This window comes from Balaenoptera acutorostrata, chromosome 10 (genome assembly GCF_949987535.1).
Source record: "Balaenoptera acutorostrata chromosome 10, mBalAcu1.1, whole genome shotgun sequence".
NCBI classification, from domain to species: domain Eukaryota; kingdom Metazoa; phylum Chordata; class Mammalia; order Artiodactyla; family Balaenopteridae; genus Balaenoptera; species Balaenoptera acutorostrata.
The window spans coordinates 32,966,321-32,986,695 of NC_080073.1; the positions used below are offsets into that span (position 1 = coordinate 32,966,321).

At 36.2% G+C, this 20,375-nt stretch overlaps 1 protein-coding gene across 7 annotated transcripts in view; it reads left to right on the forward strand.

The window, feature by feature from the left end:
- Positions 1 to 891: 891 nt before the first annotated feature.
- TASOR (transcription activation suppressor) overlaps positions 892 to 20,375 on the forward strand; it is a 48,517-nt gene continuing 29,033 nt past the window's right edge. For all 7 annotated transcript variants that reach the window (XM_007192279.2, XM_007192281.2, XM_007192280.2 and 4 more), the window contains exons 1-11: positions 892 to 1,486; positions 9,233 to 9,378; positions 11,353 to 11,445; positions 12,205 to 12,277; positions 12,700 to 12,791; positions 13,278 to 13,439; positions 15,085 to 15,209; positions 17,258 to 17,289; positions 18,028 to 18,133; positions 18,991 to 19,094; positions 19,175 to 19,278. In XM_007192279.2, the coding sequence (XP_007192341.1) occupies positions 1,159 to 1,486; positions 9,233 to 9,378; positions 11,353 to 11,445; positions 12,205 to 12,277; positions 12,700 to 12,791; positions 13,278 to 13,439; positions 15,085 to 15,209; positions 17,258 to 17,289; positions 18,028 to 18,133; positions 18,991 to 19,094; positions 19,175 to 19,278 (1,365 nt within the window). In that variant the 5' untranslated portion in view covers positions 892 to 1,158. The remainder of the gene's footprint in view (positions 1,487 to 9,232; positions 9,379 to 11,352; positions 11,446 to 12,204; positions 12,278 to 12,699; positions 12,792 to 13,277; positions 13,440 to 15,084; positions 15,210 to 17,257; positions 17,290 to 18,027; positions 18,134 to 18,990; positions 19,095 to 19,174; positions 19,279 to 20,375) is intronic.

Consider the following 20,375-nt stretch of genomic DNA (forward strand, 5'->3'; position numbering starts at 1 on the left):
GCCTAGCGTATAGAAAGGACCCAAGAAATATTATTTTCTGTATTCACCATAACCCAAATAAATAGTTTCAACCTAATCAGTGTAAGCTATTTTAAAGGCCTTCTACTTGACTGTCAAGTTGTTTTAAGAGAAAGCGATCGCTTGCTGTATATTTTTTAACGTGGCTGCAGACGTTTCTATTTTTCTTTAATACACACGCGCTTGAGGAAAACTGAAACACCAAAAGAAAATCTAAAAGCCAGCAGCCCCTCTCTCCTCAAGCTCCCCAGAACCAAATCCTGTTAACATTAGGCTATGAAATCAAATCAAAGGACCAAGGTATCGACTGTTTGCTGGAGGCGTGCCACTGGTTCTAACCCTTCTAGATAAAAGAAGGGGGAGGGTGGGAGTAATCTATTGTAAAGATGCAAGATCCGGTGGGAACTGCAGGTCGCTGAAGCGGGCCCCCGACGCTTTCACGCTCTTATCGCTGCAGCCCACTCTCTTATCGCCACTCCAGGCCTTTATAGGCACGTAAATATTTCACAAAGCCGAGATCGTCCCACAACCACTGCCTCTGTCCTGTCCTGGCCGATGTGAATCGTGCGCGGAGAAGCCGGGTAATCTTGCCCGGAAACAGGCGACGCCTGCGTTCCCGGGACCTGGCGCAGCGCGCCTCCCTCGCCTGCAACACTGGCCGAGCGTGCTCCGGGAACTCGCAGCTCGTCCTGAGGCCCATCCACCCCGCAGCCGGCCGCGGCGTCGAGGTACTCTCCGGGCGTTGCGGTCGCCCCTTTTGGCGGGCTCCGGCGCCCCAAGGCTCCGCCCCCCGGCGCTGTCTGTCCGCACCCGCGAAGGCGGGCGCCGCGCCCCCATTGGTGGAGCTCTCCGAGATGGCCCCGCCCCCTCCCGGCCCCGACGCCAGCACGTTGAGTGGTGGGGGCCGGCAGAAGAACTGCTCGAGCGAGGAGCGGTTCTTGGGGCCGGGCCGCACGGTTGGGGCGCCCGCTTTGGGGCCCCCGAGAGGCTGCTGGGTCGGGATAGCGGCCAGCGGCCACGGGGGGGAAGGGGGTGGGTGGGCTGAGAGCAGCTCGGCGGCGAAGCTGGCCCGCCACCCCTTCCCCCCACCCCCGTCGACCTTATAGGCAGAAGCTTCCCGGCGCTCCTCACGCCGGCGCGATGGCGACTGCTGCGGAGGCGGAGGCCTCTCCGCCGACGGACGCGAGCTGGGAAAGTGGCGGCGGCGGCGGAGACGACGAGATGAAGCAGGCGCTTCCGGAGCTTGAGTCCTCCCCACAAAATGGCGGCGGCGTCAGCGTCGCGGAGCCCGGCGGCGGCACCGGGCCTGAGGAGACCGCGGCTGCCGAGGCCGCCCCGAGTCTCTGCCACGAGCAGCCTCAGGACTCCCGTGAGGCGGGCGCGGCCGCTCTGCCCAAAGGCCCCGAAGAGCCCGAAAGACCCGTTAGGAGGAGTTTTCAGATCCCCAGGAAGAGCAGAGAAAAGAAAGGTGGTGCTTCCCCTTTTTCCCAACCCCTCTTTCTCTCTCCCCTCCATCTTTTCATTAGAACCTCTCTATCTCCTTCCCACACCCATCCGAGACACGTAAACACGCATGCAGCGCCAGCCGCCTCTCCCCGCACTGCCACGGCCGCCCAGCTGCTGCGCTTGGTGCGAGAGGAAAGCGGTGGAACCACGCTCCCTGCTCCCCCTCTCCCCGTGGAAGTTGGAAGTAGCTCAGGTTTGAAGCTTGTCCGTAAGGCTGCAGCTCCCAGAGAGGAAAGATGGTGCTCGGCGCCCCTCCCTCCCAGCCCCTGAAGGCAGAGAAGCTGATGTGTCCTCCTAAGGATGCTTCTGAGAAGTCTCACTGTGGAAATAACCCGTGGCCATGGATTCTGGGGCTTTCTCCAAGGCCACTGCGTTGAGAGGACCACAAGTGCTTCTCCCTGTGGAAATTCTTCAGCTCTATGCGTCTACTTGAAATTTGCTCGATGTCAGCGTCTTCCCTTGTTTAGACATCTCCGTTAGATGTGATTCATGCACACTGCTGTTTTCCATCACACTTCATTTCCATGTAGATTTTTTTTTCTCGTTTTTGAAGCGCTAGATAGGGCTCTCTCTAAATCCAATTTTAGTATGTTTTTTTCTTGTATTTGAGAAGCTTGGGAAGGTAGGTTCTTGGTGCAGTAATTTCCCTATGGAAAAAAATAGAGGTCAGCTTATGCCCAAGAGTCACCAACTTGATCTTGCAGATGAGAGAACTTCAGAAAAAAATTTAAAAGTCCAGTCTGGTTTTTGGAACCAATATGGGAACAGTTAAATGAAGTACGTTACCTTTTTAAAACTTAATGCCGTATTGTGACACCTTTCTAATGGAGGAAATTATCGTTTTCAATTCTTAGAAAACAATTTTTGACTGTCCAGTGATTTGGGATACTCTGGATTTAGTCAATTTAAAGCCTCTTTTTGTTTTAGTGCGTGGTTCCGTTTTTCATATTTACTTTGGAAAGTAATAGGAATTTTCTTATTTGCGGAAAACGTTTTTTATTTGTATCTTGAATCTTGGTAAAGAGACTCTTGAATGAAGCATGTGCTTCCTCTTGCCATGTGCATAACCAGCTACATTTGCACACCTGAAATTGTTAGCCTTCTGTCAGTAAGATACAAATAAAGTCAAATTGTTAATTTCTATTTGGATGATAAAGCCAGGGAAATCCTTGGTGTGAGAAACCATGTTGAGAAAGATGAAGTTACCTTTTGTCCACTAGCATGCAGAATGTTTCTAGAAGTATCTTTTAAGTGAGTTAATGTAGTACATTTTAGGGTTCAAGAGAATTCTTGTAAAGGTCAAGTTTATCAATCCTTTTGGTTTAGTTAAGATGTATAGTCTATATGAGGAAAATTAGATTTCATCCTAAGTTATCAATTGGTAGAGAATAGGTTGGAAGTAGATTCAGATGGGCTCTGGTTATAGGATCAAAGTAGGAGGTTGAATTTTTTTCTTTTTAAAAAATTTTTTAGCTTGATACAGTTTTGAAGTCCGTTTTTTTAGGGTTTTAAGCAAAACAAAGCATGAGGTACCTCCTTTTAATTTTTGATAGGACCAGGAAATTGGCATAAAACCCATTTGGGTTGAAATGTGGGAGGGCACTAGGAAATGTTGAAAGGCACTGTTTGCATGTGTGTTGTTTTTTTTTTAAATTAGATAAATCCAGAGGTTGCTGTAAAATAGACTTCATTTGAACACATTAAAAGTAGATAATAATTGAGGAATTAGGAAATACAAAACCTAGTTGTTTTTGTTTTCTCCCCTGAGCCTGATGCTTCTTTGGGGGAAATTTGTTACCTTTCTCCTCTTAGGGACGTTTTGGTAAGGAAAATATAACACAGTGGACTTTTTTCATGTTTAGTGAAAGTGAGTAATTTTTAACTTGTCTAAATATTTGTACACTGAGCAGCAGCTGTTCAAATAGTGCAATAGCGATCTAAATAGCAATTTTAAAACTTAAATAAGCAGCTTTTTACCATCATGGACTTCATCCTGTCCAACCTGAAAGGAGTTAATACTTGGTGATAGAATTTAATAGAAAAATATAACTTTTCATTAAAAAAATGCTTTATCAGAAACAGTGCGGCAGGTACTGCTAGTTTCACACTTGATCCCAAGATAATCTCCTCTTGGAAGACTTGAAAGGTATCACTTTATGTATAGGATTTGGCTAGGTATTAGTGGTGTGGTCATCTGAGTCTTTTATCATGAATATTAGATCATTTTCAGTAGATCACTCTGCTTGAACTTTTCAGTATCAAAGGTTCTGTTGCATTTGTATTTTAATATGGCAGACCTTTGCTTGTGACTGCTTTTCCAGTGAAATTTAAGATTAGGACTCATGTTTTTGGTAGCTTAAAGGTAAACCTTTGTGAGTATAACTTGACTCAGTTCTTTTATTGGTCTTCACAGTAGCATAATATCCAAAATACTGCCATTCTAATTAATATTGGCAAACACTTTATAGTGCTTAATAAGTTACAGGCATTGTTCTAAGCAGTTTATATGTACTAACTAAATCTCAGTAATCCTATGTGGTAGGTACTATTCCCATTTTACAGATGAGGAAACTGAACTACTGAGGTAAATAACTTGCCCAAGGTTACACAGCTAATAAATCGTGGAGTTGGAATTTGCACCTAGGTGTAGAGTACTTCTTATTTTTTATTGTAGGAAAGTTTTAGTTCACTTAAAAAAAATTTTTTTAACAGCTATTAAATTTAGTGATGTTTAGTATGTCTTCATCCCTGGGGAATTTTGAGATTCAGAAATTATATTCATTAGAAAATTAACACATTTAATCAGTACTCACAGATTAAGTGATCTGTTGACTGGAAGAGTAAGATTTTACTCTTTGTGATCTATGTGCTATTCTGTTTACTTATTGGCTGGGCTACTTTCTGTACTGTAAGGAGTCACTGTTACATTTAACCAAATTGTGGAATTGCACTTTGTCAGTAGATGTTTCACTATTGCCTTCTTTTACTCTAAAATCTGATAGTGTAAGTCATCAAAAGTAAATTAAAATCAGTAATTGTATTTGATATAATTTTTCCCTCCAAAGGTCTTGGGAAATGAAGTAGTAATGATTCACTTTCTGGAAAATGTTTATTGGTTAATACTTTATGTAGGGCACAAGATTAATTGCTCTCATGCATCTGCATCTCATGCAGGTGCATCGCAAACTAAATGCTCTTACGCACCTGCATCCATACTGGTCTAGTTCAGGAAAATTAAAGGCCAATTCTCCTCCCAAATCCCCATCTTTTCCCACAAAATTTGGAGTTGTCTTTTTGAGGACTTTGGGGTTGAGTCTCTTAAGGAAATTTGCATGATGTTCTGGTAGTGGTATATGAATGGCTTGGTTCTAAGTACCACAGTTTTCCCTACATAGAAGTAAATCTGAGCAGGAATGTACAGGCAGAATCCAGTCATCCACATAAAACGTTTGATAGGCGCATATAAATTCTAAGTAATGGAGGTAAAACTTTCTTTGACATATTCCCCAGTCCAAAAAAAGTCAAGTTTCATATTTGTTATCTCTCTAGATCTCTGCTAGAATGTTTATTCCTGATTCTGCACTATGTTCAATCATGAGTAGAGATGAACCACCCATTCCTACAGTATTATGTCTGTAGTAATTTTATTAGACTGAAGAAAAATGATTTTTAAAATGTCTAAATTATCATGAGGAACAAATGGATATTCATTGTATTTTAGTCATTAATATCCATAGATATCAGAGAGATGGATTCAGAGAGAATTGCAGACCAATGAGATCCGCAGTCTACTTTTTGCTATTTCCTTTTCTTCCGTGAATTACTTTAAATTGGAATGTATATTTTGGAATTTCCCTTGGTATATTTTGATAACACTGGTCCATCTTTTTTTAAAAGTTTAGCTTGTTTTTACACTTATGATTTTTTTTTTTTTACATATACACATAAACAATACAAACACAAAGAGTGGCATTGACACTAAATGAGTTGGTAAAAGTAGTTGAGGAAAAATGTTCCTTTGACTAAGAAAGCTACTATTTGGTGACCTTAATTTTATGTCTATTCCAGCTGCTTAAATTTAACATTTAATTCTTAGTATGTTTTGTATGCTACCAGTAATATAAAATACTCAGTTCTAGTTGTGGTTCTGTGATACAGTCAGTTTCCTCATTTGAATTATAAATCTCCAAGTGCCTTTCTAAATCTTTTCTTGAACCTCATAAAAACACATCTATAAAAGGGCCCCCCCATGATGGTCTAATGGTTAAGACTTCGTGCTTCCACTGCAGGGGGCACAGGTTTGATCCCTGGTTGGGGAACTAAGATCCTGCATGCCATGCAGTGTGGACAAAAGAGAAAAAAAAAATGATGAAAACACTTCTATTATCAGTTTTGTCAATAGAAAAGCCTTGTGAATTATCAGAAATCAACTCAGTAACTATCTTTCTGACATGAATTTGATGGAAGCACTGTAAATAAGCAAAAGTATATATTAATGTCTGGAAGAATTATTACGACTGCTGTTAACCTTTATAAACCAAAAAAAGGGTGTGAGTTATGGCTTTTGGCCCTGTTAAATGCACTAAATGAGAAAAATACTAAGAAATGAGATTCAAAAGAAGACATAAGAGGGTAGAAAGAGCATTCTAGACATCAAATTCTTTTATTGCTAATTTCCATATAGCTAATATAATTTCTTGGTCTAAAATAAGGAAACAATTCTGTTTTTCCAGCTCTTGTAATGATTTGTTTCAGCACTTATACACCCACATACATCTTTTACTTATAGTTCAGGAAACAAGATTTGCAGCTAGGGAGCCTGATTTTGAATTCACACCTGCCCTATTCACGTATTAACCTTGGGCCAAGTTAACTGTTAGCTCAGTTTCATTTGTGAAATGGGCATAATGAACTTCATAGGGTGGTTTCGATGATTAAATGAGATAATGCATATAAAGCTTTTAGTACAGTACCTGAAAAGGAATAATGAGCCACTAATTGTTAGATTCAAAAATTGTCAGAATCCAGAGAACAGGATTCTGACTTCCTTATGTGAAATGGATGATAAATATATAAAATGTTCTGTTCCCCTACGGGTAGTTACAGGTTTATTTATTATTATTGCCTCAAATGATGACCCATAATACTGTGATGTGTATATGTTTTCTTTAAAAGAAGTGACAGGATGTGTTGATCAGGTATGTCCTTTAGAGGATGATTAAGGACAAAATAGACCACCAGGGAATGCACATTCAGAACATGAACTGGTTATATTTCTAAACTACTGTTACCAGCACATTGACTTGAAATCTTTAAAAATAGTTACAGCATAATTTTATTCTTATAGAAATTGATAATTGGGAAGAAAAACTAGAAATTATAACTTTGGCCTAACTAGTAAAGCCAAGTGAGGTATTTGAAATATAAAATACCTAATAGGACACAGGTATTGTTAGACCTAAAATCTTGCACCTTTTTCTGTATTTTTATTCACAAGAATTTTTTTCACACTGGCAGTCTACTTGAGTACTACTTGAGGTGACTCTAGGACATTGCTTTGGAATGAAACAGAAATGTTAAGTACTTTTTTGAGAATAATTTGAAAGTTAATTTCTATATAAGTTTATATGATTTAACTCGAATCTTTCACTTTGGTTAGATTGACAGTGGAAATAGTGTTGGAATAGCTTAGCTAAGGAAAATGATTTCATTTTGTAGATTGTAAAATTTCATAGAAATTTAAAGCTACTTCTTTTGATACTTCTTTTTGGCACATCTTTAGATACCTGAAGTCACTTGTTAGTTTAGAAACATAAAAATCAATCATACATAAAACCCAACTTTAAGAATCATGCTTGGCTCATTTTGGATGTGAAAGCCTATGAAAACTATTCTACATGCTGTTTTCCCTCACAAAATTTTCCAGTTTAGTTGGGGACAGACACAAAGATAAAACGTTTTCTCCTACTGTATTCTATAAAACAGATTTGAATTGAGAGAATGGATTTCTCTGTTTTTTGAGCTTTCATTTTGTTTTATATATCACTGAATGGTAGAATTTTTGACACCTAATTTAAAATGACAACAGTCATATTTTGGTAGTTTAGAATATATTTGTATTCAATATAAAAAAATCTTGACAAAGTTTATTCTCATCTTCACTCACTTACTCAGTCATTCAACTTGCGGCCAGTGCCCCAAGAAAAGATAGAGTAATGAACAAGGCAGATATAGTTCCTCCTCTCATGGAGCTTACAATCAATAGATTATTGAGTATATCCATCTGCTATAAATTTTATTATAGGACACTCTGTGTTTAGTAGTTCTTTAGTTCTTTTTGAGTGTTTTTTTTCCTGCTTACTCCTACTGTCTTTATTGCATTATTATAAGTATGTTGATTTTATCCCCACTGGCACCTTTTTTAGTGTGCAATTCCAAAGTAGTGGGAATCATTTGTTCTATATACATTCTCTCATTGAAAGCTACATTTTTACAGGCACTTTTGTAATATATACATGGTTTGGTGGATGAATGGATATGTCATTTGACATTATAGGGAATACAGTAAAAACAGCTGCTCTCTAGTACCTTTGAGAGTATGTACAAGTAGAACACTGCTTTCAATAGTGGCCTAAAAGTATTTTGAATGACATTTATTGACTATATATAGTATCTTGAAAGAAATTAAGGTAATAGCATATAACATAAGTTCTATGGATACTTCTATCTACAGTGAAAAATAAGTGGTTCCTTTTGGTTTGGGGAAGGTACATATATAGACTTGATGTTTGAAATTTATAAGTTAAATTATTTCATGCGTAAAGTGGAAATTTGAGGTTATTAGGCTACTGTTTGAAGAACAACTTGTATATTTGACTTAAATATTTTAAAAATTAAAGGGAGTGTGCAGTAGTTGGTGGAATGGGGAATAAAAACTTTTTTACTTTGCACCAGGTGCTGTGCTTAGAGCCTTTTCCATGTGTTGTCTTATGTGCCGTATGGCATATAGTGGTTATTAGGATAGCTGGAGTTCTCCTTTTTACTGAAGAAAGTACTGAGCTTGTTTTGTTAAGTAATTGATTTACCCAAGGTCTCCCACAAAGCCAGTAAATGCTAGACCTGATATTTGTGTCCTGGTTTGTCTCCAAAGTTCCACATCTTTCCATTTCACCAAGTTTTCATAGTAAATATCCTCCTACTTTATATTGGTAATACAAGAAGCTAATGGATGCAGCATATCTTATTCTAACTTTAGTATTAAAAACCAGATAGAATCATTTTATTGTATAGACAGCTAAGTGTCTTAAATGTTTTTATGCTTTTACTTATGGCATAAGCATTTCATTTGCTGAAATAAATGGTCCTAGACATACTACCTAAATGTAACATAAAATAGGAGTTGAGGCAAGTTGAGTTTGTGCACAGGTTCTTATGAGCGTCTTTAAGCAGTTTAGGTTGCCTAGTGTAGCATCCCCTAAGTTTTGCAAAATTGTAACTTCCTTTTCTGCATGTGTAATGCCAGATGCTCACTGCTGAAGAGTTTTTTCTTCAATGAATTAATAAGTATCTCTTTCGCATATCACAAAATAAGATAGCCTTGATGCTTTTTTTTTTAACTTTATTTAAAAGTTACATTAACAAAGCCACAAAAATATAAAAAACTACCTTTAAGATGGGATCTTAAAATTAATACTGTTTTTTATTTTAGCACTTTTTCAGCCATTAACTCCAGGCTCTCGGGAATTTGAAGATGTTTTAAATATTCTCCACTCATCTTACCTTGAACCAACTTCAGTAACAAATTTTAACTACAGACGTGCTTGCTTGATACATAATGAGCTTTTGGAAAAGGAGGTATGTTTTGTTTTTTTTTTTTAATTTATTTATTTTTATTTATTTTTGGCTGTGTTGGGTCTTCATTGCTGCACGCGGGCTTTCTCTAGTTTCGGCGAGCGGGGGCTACTCTTCGTTGCTGTATGCAGGCTTCTCACTGCAGTAGCTTCTCTTGTTGCAGAGCATGGGCTCTAGGTGTGCGGACTTCAGTAGTTGCAGCATGCAGGCTCAGTAGTTGTGGCTCACGGGCTCTAGAGCACAGGCTTGCTAGTTGTGGCTCACGGGCCTAGTTGCTCCGTGGCATATGGGATCTTCCCGGACCAGGGCTTGAACCCGTGTCCCCTGCATTGGCGGGTGGATTCTTAATCACTGCGCCACCAGGGAAGTCCAGGAGGTATGTTTTAAATTGTGCTTTTTGTAAGATTCTTCAGAACCAGTTAATAGCCTGGAATTTGTTTTACTTTCTTCCTTTTCTTTAAAAATGCTAAAGTTCTTAGGAAAGCCAAATTATGGAGGGGAAAAACAAGTTTTAAATGACATGTTGTTTTCCCTAAACACTGTTGATATTGCACTACATTTATCTGTTCTGTTAAATTAACGTGTGATTGTGTAAGATAACTTCTTTTACTAACAATGAATCTTAAGCATAGGGCTAGCTTATTGTATAATGGCTTAATTGTAAATTCATTACAAGGCTTTTTGCTCTTTCAAGCGTATGTTAGTTAAATGGAATCTCTAAGAGCATATTATGTCTAAATTGGAAGGTTAATGAAATAAAATACGTATTTTTTTTTTTTTAGGATATGCTTAATTTTTTCCCCAGTTATTGCCTGGTAATTGAATTATCTTAATATCATTAGTAGAAATTCTTAGTGAAAAAGTGAGAACAAAGGGGAATCGTTGAGCCTGTTAGATAGTGAATTTAAGTTTCATATACAAATTAGAATCTTTTTTGAGTTTTGATTTAGGAAAAGCCATAATAATCCTGAGGTAATACAAATGAGATGTTTAGAAATATTTGATGTGTATATTGCTTTCTAATGTACATGAAATACTATTAATTTTGTACTTTTATAGGTTGGTTAATCTAGTGCTATGAGAATTTAACTTTGAAAGGATCCCTAAAGTGGATGAATGTTACTGGCTCCCAGAGGAAATTAAAACCTTGGTAGTTTGATGTGGTTTCATGATATGATAGGGATTATTTGTCAATTTTATATGAAAATTTAAAGATTCATTAATTATATTATTGAAGATCAGTAATAGCCTGAACATGGCATGTAAATCTGTTAGGTATGGGCTCCATATCTATTTGCTTGTATCTAAAAGTGAAAGCCAGCAGTTTAGGGTGACTTACAGTTCAGATGTACTTAGATCAAGTCACTCTTTTATCCTGGAAATGGGTATGGAGCATGGCTTATGTACTTGGCACTGAAAATATAATTGTAAAGAAATGAAACGTTTTTCCTTGTCCTAATTGAGTTTATAGTTTAGAAGTTGGTCATTAAACAGAGATTTATTAAACCACCTATATGCAGTGTTCCGTGTCAGGTAAAATGAGAGATCCAAAGATAATCAAAAAATGAACTTAAAAATCTATGGGAGAGTTGGAGTGTGGTAAGATTTTAATAGAAATTTAGTTAAAATTGTTTAGCACTAGATGCTTATTTGACTATATTGTAAGGATAAAGAGCCAATTATAATGGGAAAAAATGAAGTGCAGAAATTACAGGGAGAGAAAAGATAATTTCCACTTTGGTAGATACGGATTTTTTTTTTTTTTTCTTTTTTTGCCATGCCTTGTGGCTTGTGGGATCTTAGTTCCCTGGGCAGGGATCAAATCCAGGCCCCCAGCAGTGGAAGCGCAGAGTCCTAACCACTGGACTGCCAGGGAATTGCTGATTTGGAATTTCTTTGAAATAAAATTCCTGAAACTCTTAGCTTGAAAAACATAATCACATACTAAGGAGTTGTTATAGATTTAATTTCATTTAGTTTACAGAAAAGCGAAGAGAACTGAAGTTTGATGGTCGTTTAGATAAAGAACTTTCAGAATCCTATGCATTTCTGATGGTTGATCGGTATCAGGTAAGTGAACCCATTTTATAAAAAACAATTTGAAAGTGCTTCCATTGTAAGTTACCTAAATTTGCAATTAATCAATACACTTGATTTTTTTTTTTTAACATCTTTATTGGAGTATAATCGCTTTACAATGGTGTGTTAGTTTCTGCTTTATAACAAAGTGAATCAGTTATACTATACACTTGATTTTTATAAACTAACAATTTTTTGATGTATAAATGGAAAAAATGACTTAGTGCAAGGTATTTCATTGTTTTATAATTTGCTTTTCAAATATGTTCATTTTTTCTTTGATCAAACCTAATTTTCCCCCCTGGAATGTGCTTGATAGTAAATAATTTTTCCTTTATTAAAGTAGGTTATCTTCTATATTACTGATTCTTCTATATTACTGATTATATGTGCTGGGAACTATTTTTTCTCCTTTGATGGAAGATGTTTTGAGGTGGAGTTAATTTCTCTTTAAATACTTTGCCAGTACTAATTCTTTCTAAAAGGGGATATTTATATATATGAATGGCATGAATTTTGAGTGTATGTCAGACCTGGCATAAACAAAAATAGATTCCAACTATGGTTACATTGGAAGTGTAAGTCAGTTTCACATTAATATTTAGTCATAAACTAGCATGTATATGTATAATTTCTGTAATGTAAAAAAATATAGTTTAGAAGCTTGGATTTTACTTAAAACAAGTTTACAAACTGTCTTTTCACATTTTTAATGTATTGACTATAAGATGAAATGTTTTGTTTATGTAGGTTCAGAGCATATGTGAAAAAGGATTACAGGTGGGCCAGTCCAAAATAACAATTCTTGGCAGTCCTTCCATGGGTAATCTTTTTTCTTTTTTCATTTACCTACTACTAAGTTGCCCTTTAAAAATATATTATCTAATTTCGCTGTTGTCCTTATAATTAAATTCATGTATGCTTTGTCATGTTCCCAGAAAGAGAGACTAGTTTCAGGTTCTGCAATGAAAACCAGTTTTATCCTTTGTTTCTGATTTTGCATAGTTCCAATTAAACAAGGGTTATTTTTTTTTTTTTAATGTCTTAGTCTAGTCCTAGTGATTTTGAAAAATTTGGTTTTTCATGTTTTTTCTAGTTTTATTTTTTGCTTTGGTTAAATATCAGCTATCATTACATTTTTTTAAAAAGGTGTCATACCTTTTATCTCTTATTATGTTAAATATTTGGACTTTTTATATTTGTGTCCATATTAAAATAAAACTTTAATTTTTCCCTCTTTGCTAGGTGTCTATCTTTCTAGGTATGCTGATTTATTACAAGCTAATCCTTTGGAAGCTGGGGCAGTGGGCGATGTTGTTATTTTTAAAATAATGAAGGTAATTTCAACTTTTACATTTCATATATCAAAGACAGCATTTGACTTGGATTTTAGTCGACCCTGTCTTTAGGGGTTTGATTGAATTAAAAACCAGTGCTTGCTTGTGTTTGGTGTATAAAGATACTTTGAGAGTGGTTTGCCATCTTTAATCTGAGCTTTCTGAGCTTTAGAGTTTGCTTTCTTTTCCAAAGAAAATACTGAAGAGAGGGAAATATGTTGATAATGTTATTTAAGCTAGTGAAGTGTTGTGAAGAAAATTTTTATTTCCGTGTATTAAATTCAAACAAGCTTTTTTTTTTTTGGTTAACTTTTTCTTACTGCTTCGATATTAGTAAAAAGTGTTGGGTATTACTTTATTACCAGGTATTAAAGGAAAAAAACTGTTGTTATAGGTAATCTATATTCAAAGAGTTATTCTATAATGTTAGTGTCATACAGTCAGTAATTAGGTTTTGGTGGACTTAAAAGGTTTTCTGTATTTTAGGGTAAAATAAAGAGTATATATGACCCCATGGGTGTAAAAAGTTTGGAATCTATATTAAATAAAAGTGCTTTGGACCCAACACCAAAGCATGAATGTCATGTGTCGAAGAATGCCAATAGAATTACATCACTTTTGGCTTATAGAGCTTATGAGCTTACTCAGGTAAGTACCTGGATCAATTTTAGTGTTATGACCTCATATCAGTTTGTCACTAAATCCTTTAAAATGTCTCCCTTTCAGTTCTCTCTGCCACCACACTAGACTCTGGTTTCCACTTACCACTGCTAGACTCCAGTGTCTCTCACTGCTATTTGTTCAGTGTTGCCAAGATAGCTCAGAAACATAACAGTGGCCCCCCTTAGACTTACAGTGATATTCAGATTCCTTAGCCTAGCTAGCTCTCCCTGCCTGTAGACTGTGACCTCCAGCCTGTTTTTTGTATAATTCCTGCCCTCAACGATCTCATTTCCTCTTGAAGCCTTGGTTTCTCCTGGCCTAGAAAGATCCTGTCTAATAACATATTGCTCATTCTTTAAGGTAAAGTTAAAGCCCTTTGAATTACCTTAATTCATATCACTTTGTATTATTGATTTGGTAGATATTTTCTATTTTTATTAGTATTTTTCTAAAATGCAAACTTAGAATTCATTCTTTAAATTTTATTCAGATGTAATTGATTTATAGTAAACTACACATATTTAAAAGTGTATTTAATGAATATCAGTCATTGTGTTTTTATATGTTGTTTGACTATAATGTTACTCTTTTTAACAAATGTATAAAAAATGTGTATATCTAAACGGATTGTATGTGAAAAGTGGTGGTGCTAACCTCCCTGGAAATGTTCTTTCTTTTTCTTTTCTTTGATTTTTACTTTATTTACATAAAATAAAGTTTATTCTTGCTCTTTTCTTTTTGAAGAATCTCAGTGGGCAAGACCTATTGTTGGGGGCTTTTAGCAAAAATTATATTCACCAAAGTCGTCTGGGCTGACTCATTTGATTACCTTCTGGACAGTAGTATTAGTAGATATGAAATATAACTATAAAGTAATTACTGGTTTTTCTAGCAGAACTTGTAAATTGGCTTGATGTTTCCAGAAAAATTCCAGGCATTTTTAGAGCAACAGCAACATTATTGAAATCAGTAGTTTCCCAAGAGAATGGACTTTGAAGGACAGTGCTTTGTTTATAAACTAGGGCATTCTTTTTAATGAAAATCCCTAGACTGCAGGTCAGAAAACCCTAATCTAATGAATGTTGTGAAGGGGAGAGGCAGATAGATAGGGTAATAGGAAGAGGTTCAGCTGCCTTTGTCACCTATGTTTGTAATCTCTGCCACCTCCCCTTTGTTGCTTTGTCTGCCATTGGAGTCAAAAATGTGTTTTTCTTTTGAAATAATGAGCAGAATGCTAGGTTTGCTTGAGATTGTGTTCTTAGTATTTTACTTTTGTATCAAATTGGTTTTTCTGGGCTGACCTGGGAGCTTAGGCTCCATTTGTTTCATTTTCATGAGGAAATTTGTTGTGCATTCCCACTGGTCAGTTCTTCAGAAGTAAACTTTTGGAATACCTGTTAGTATCCTGGCATCTGATATATATATATAGAAGCAGAATATTTTATATCATAAAATAAATATAAAGTACAAATTATTTTAATTAAATTGACAAGCAGTGCTTAAAGATATCTTTCATTAAAGGTACTTAAGTGGTATTGTGTTTCTCAGAAATCAGGCAGGTAATTGTAAGATTCCACTGTCTACTTCTTGCCTTCTTAAGGAAGTTAATTTTGCATTTTCTTATTTTTAGTATTATTTTTATGAGTATGGCTTTGATGAGCTAAGGCGAAGACCGAGACACGTGTGTCCATACGCAGTTGTGTCTTTTACTTATAAAGATGATATACAAACTCCGAAGTTCGTACCTTCATCAAGGTAAGACTCATGAATTTTAGACGTCATCCAGAATGGTATATAACACGTATCCTGCACTTCTGAGTTAGGAGGAACACTTTGTATTTCTTCCCATTTTCTTTCCTTCTCTTGAAATTAATTAGATTCATGAATGTTGATGATGACTTTTAAGAAGTCAGTTAGAAGGACAGATACTTAACTGTGTGGAAATAAAAACTAAAATTTACTTAAACCTCACTGGTTAACCTTTTTTTCCTGATATTGAAGGTTTGTATAGCTGCATAAATGCAGTTGGTTTTTTGGGGGTTTTTTTTGGCCATGTCATGTGGCATGCAGGATCTTAGTTCCCTGATCAGGGATCAAACCCGTGCCCCCTGCAGTGGAAGCTCGGAGTCCTAACCACTGGACCACCAGGGAATGCCCAAATGCAGTTTTGTTTGTTTGTTTGATTTTGTTTTTTTGTTTTTGGCTGTGCTGTGAAGCGCATGGGATCATAGCTCCCAGACCAGGGATCGAACCTGGGCCCTGGGCAGTGAAAGCACAGAGTCCTAACCTCTGGACTGCCAGGGAATTCCCCAAAATGCAGTTTTTAAAAGTGAAATTTTGTGTATTAGCTCTCCTGGAAATGGGGAGCTTCTACAAATCCTCAGCCCCATCTCAAACCAGTTAAATCAAGTATTTATGAAGGAGCCTAGGCTTTGGTAGTTTTTACGCGCTTCCAGGTGATTCTGATGGTCAGTCAGAGTAAATTGCCATTGATGATTTCTTACAAGCTCTAATATGAGGTGACCAAGTACAAATCAGTTTCTTCCCCCCCCCCCCACCCCCCACCATGGGGTGATTCCAGAAAATATTTTGGCAAAATTGAATAAGATTTACAGAGATGTAGGTGAAACAGTTAAATATCTACTTATTTTTACTTTGCGTTCCCAGATTTAAAGTCATGCATAATATCTAGTAATTTAGAAATACTGCAGTTTTAAAAAGCCACATTTCATGAAACAGACATTTTTGAGGTCAACCTTTTAATCAGTTTTCAGATCAGATTGTCTTGTCTTCATTTAAGTTGTTTGAGATGCAGCACTTTTTTTTGGTCAGTGAATAGCCCTGGAAACCATCCACAGCCACAAGTACTGATTTGCATAATATCCTGACAGTTGTGTTTTTCTTTCATTCTTTTTTTTTTTTCCGGTGGCTCTATATTTGTGATCTCCATGATACATTTACTATAGTGCCTTTCAACAGTGATTTTTAAAAGACACCCAGCACTTAATTATAAGGTCGTACCCCCAGGAATAATGATTGTCTGTTAATTTTCTTTGCCTCTTTGATTTTATCTGTTGACCCTCCATATCATTTAAAATGAACATCCTTGTTGTACCTTGAATGCTGCCATGAATGCTTCTGCCTCTGCATTTGCTATTCCCCCTCATTCCTCAATTAGCTGCATAGTTTACACTGTCAGTGAGACCTTCTGTGATTTTTTTTTTGAAACCTATGTACCCTTAGTTTCTTTCTTCCTTTTCTTCCATAGCACTTAAAACGATCATCATCTGGTAAACTATATACTTACTTTTTTTTTTTTTTATACTTACTTTTTGATTGTTGTCTGTCTTCCTTATGAGACTGTAAGCTCTATGAAGGCAGGGGTTTTGTTCATCCTGTAATTGCTACCCAGAACTGTGCCTAGTAAATAATAGAAGCTTAGTAAATATTTAAGTATGATTGAGGCTATTTCCTCAAATCTCATCACCAAAATAAAGTAATTGACAGAGACTTTAAAGGACTATATTCTCTCCTGATGGATATTTTTGGGAAAAACAGCTCCCTTAAATTTGGGAAAATATGGTAATTTGAGCCAAGTAAGTGATTCTGATTTCTCTGAGTAGACTTGGATTTATTAAATGTTGTAATAAGTAATTTGTTCTTCATACTGGGAGGGAAGGATTTAATTCTCTTGTACAGTATCCCATTAAAAAATAGCATTTCTGTCAATGCCCTGAATGTTAACTTTCATGTTGTTAGCAATCAGTAATATTTCTTTTTTCTTTTTAAAAATTTATTTGTAGATCTAACAGCTTTAATGCAGATAGAAACACAGGTAAGATTCTTATATTTCTTTCTTTTAGTTTTATAAATCGAAAGAATAAGTATGTAGAGTAAAAAAATTAATAAGTTAAGTACTTTGTTTTATTTTTATAATGAATGAGAATCTGCAAAGTATGAAAAAGCTCGAGGCCGTGTTATGATGTAGCATCAACATTTGGTCATCCAAACATAAGGTCTCCTTTGAGAATCTGCTGGTACTGTGAATACACCAAAGAATTTTAGCACTTTGATTGATAAAGGTAAAAAATAGAACAAGTTTCACAACTCAGCCTTTTAAAAGTATTAACTTCATCAGAGGTGTAGAATTTAGAAGAGAGAGAAGATTAAAAGCAATATTGACACTTTCTATCTTCAAGTTTCTCTGCAATGAGAAGAGCGCAAGTGGAAGCTGTAAGACATTGTGAGGGATTCATGTAGTTAACTGGATTTAGTATGGTCTCCTTTGGGGGAAATAGGAGGGCAGTACTGTATTGTCTTTGCTCCTCAGCTTTCTGATATGAGGACATTTAGGCAAATAAATTTGTTATTTTCATTTGGAATAATTTTGTAGGGGAAAAGATACCTGAAACAAAAATCCTAGTATTTGAATTCCCTGTAAATAGAAATGTCAAGGTTTCTTTTGGTGGTTCTACTTAAACTGTGTTTCTGGATGTTTTTCCCTTTAGTTCTAGTAAATATTTGCTTCTGGGCTGCCAAGAGGCTGAGTTGTGTCATTATTCTTTTTATTTAGATAAATTTAACTACACGTTGTGGAAAGGACAGCTTTTAAATAAAGGAAAGCTTTTGTGTTATATTTCTCTGAGGTCAGCCACTCGTGCTTTTTTGCCTATCAAGCTGTAAGTATGTTATATTACAAGAAAATAGCAGTTAGTAGTTGCTAATTATTCAGTTCTTACTTACAATTAAAATTCCTTTTTCTAACTTACATTTAAATTTTACTTTGATCCATAAGAACTTACATATAAACAATGGTTTGTTTTAAAAAAGATTGATTTGATAACTTTGGAAACTTAGTTGGCAGAATGAGCCCTCTGCTTTTCTGTCTTGATTTGCAGATGGGCTAAATAGTTATACACATTTATGGCATAAGATTTTTTCTTAGTGATTTTAAATATTAAAAGTATTTTTCAAAGTTTTGTCCTATTTAGATATATTTTTCATTTAGCAATTTGAACATGATAGACTTAAAAGATATCAGTTCTTTGTTGGAAACAGCTTGATGTGGTGAGTTAAGTTAAAATTTATATGCTGTTTTCAGTCCTGTGCAACATATGTTGGAATAGAAAGGTTTAAAATGATCTTTTGCTACCACCACAGTAAGCATTATGGGTCCCCATAAATGGTTGAAGATTAATTTAACTGTTCATAGTTGAATTGCATTTAATAAAATGACAACTTTTTATCCTTTGTGGTTAGTAAAATTGGTATAAATAACGGTTAGCTTCTGGCTTAAAGATGGAAGGTTGGTAATATTGCTGGACAGTCTAGCTACCTGTACATATATCTGAACTGCCCAAATCAAATATCAAGTATGATATTCATAAATATGCTCTTCTGTATTCCATCAAGATACTTGTGTGTGTGTGGGGGTGTGTGTGTGTGTGTGTGTGTGAGAGAGAGAGAGAGAGAGTGAGAAAATTGCTAGAGTTAAAAATACAGGTAAGGCAAATACGCCTTTTCAATTTTCTTTCAGTCCTGAGAAGTTAGATGTTGAAACAGTTATGAGTATTGATCATCTGAAACAGAAAATCCCTCCAGCGCTGTTTTATAAGGAAACTTACTTAGGTCCATATGAAGGTAAAGCAGTTTAATTTTACTAAAATATATAAGACGCAGACTTGATTTGAATATTTACTATGTATTTTTTCCTATGTCAGTTTTGAAGAATGGAATGTATTGCAGCCTCTATGAAGTTGTAGAAAAGACAAGAATTGGAAGTAACATGGAAAGTTTACTGCAAAAACTAGAGAAAGAAAAACTTGTGAGTGAAAGGTTTTAAAATGTTCCTCATTCTCCCTTAGACATATGCATATTAATAAGAGATTATGATAATATTTCGGTTTATTTCATTTTTGCCTCTGAAAATAATGTAAGGTCTCTGTCTTTGTTGCTGCCATTTGATTAACAGTGTTTTACTGTGGCCTTTGGTACTTTTCTTTTTAGCCACGACACTAGATCCTCTATAGACCAGTCTTCCCCATGAAGTATCTTTATTATATTTTGTGACAGTGATATTCAACAAATATTTATTCATTATCACTTTTTTATGCAGGGTATATAGTTTGGTAAAGAATGAGGCAAGAGACTCTGTTTTCCTGGATTATGTGATAAATGGAGTTACTCAGATGTGCTTTGTTCCAGTAGAGACAGTGACATATTTGAAGATTCAAAAAGAACAAGGCGCTTGGTGAGGTTGAAAGGATAAAAACACTAGAGTAGTTGGGGGAAAGTGGTAGAACATGAGGCTAGAGAAGTGTGTAGGGGGCTGTGTTCTGCAGTGTCGTTCAGGCAGTGCTCGAATGTTTGGACATTTGGACTTGATCCTATAGCAATGGGTTTTAAAGAGTGGGATGAGGTTTTAATCGTGTATGCAATGTGATCAAATCTGTGTTTTGAAAATTTATCTTGGTTACTCTGTAGAGAGTGAATTGAAGGGGGGAGATGAGGTAGGAAACTATTACATTTAGAGGGTAATGATAGGTTGGATGAGAAAAGAAAAAGGAGACTGATTTAAGAGATATTTACTAAGTAGTATCTAATTTAGTAGGTATTGAGTATATCGAGTTTGGGTAGAGGGATTACTAGGTCAGGCAGCAGATTGTGATGGATTCAGGAATGAATGGAAAATGAATACATGATGCTAATATGTATAATTTAGCTGAAGGAGAGGAGGTGATTGCAGAGGAGAGTGGCTAGTCCAAGGTTTCTGTTAACATGAGGTAGGTGAGCTCATGTTTAAGTGTTGATGGGACATTCCAGTAGAGAGAGAAGGTTTTGCACAAGTATGCCATTTAATACAAGTTTTCAGCTGTTGACTTCTTTTTACTCCTCATTTTGTTGAGCCTCGATTTCCAGGTA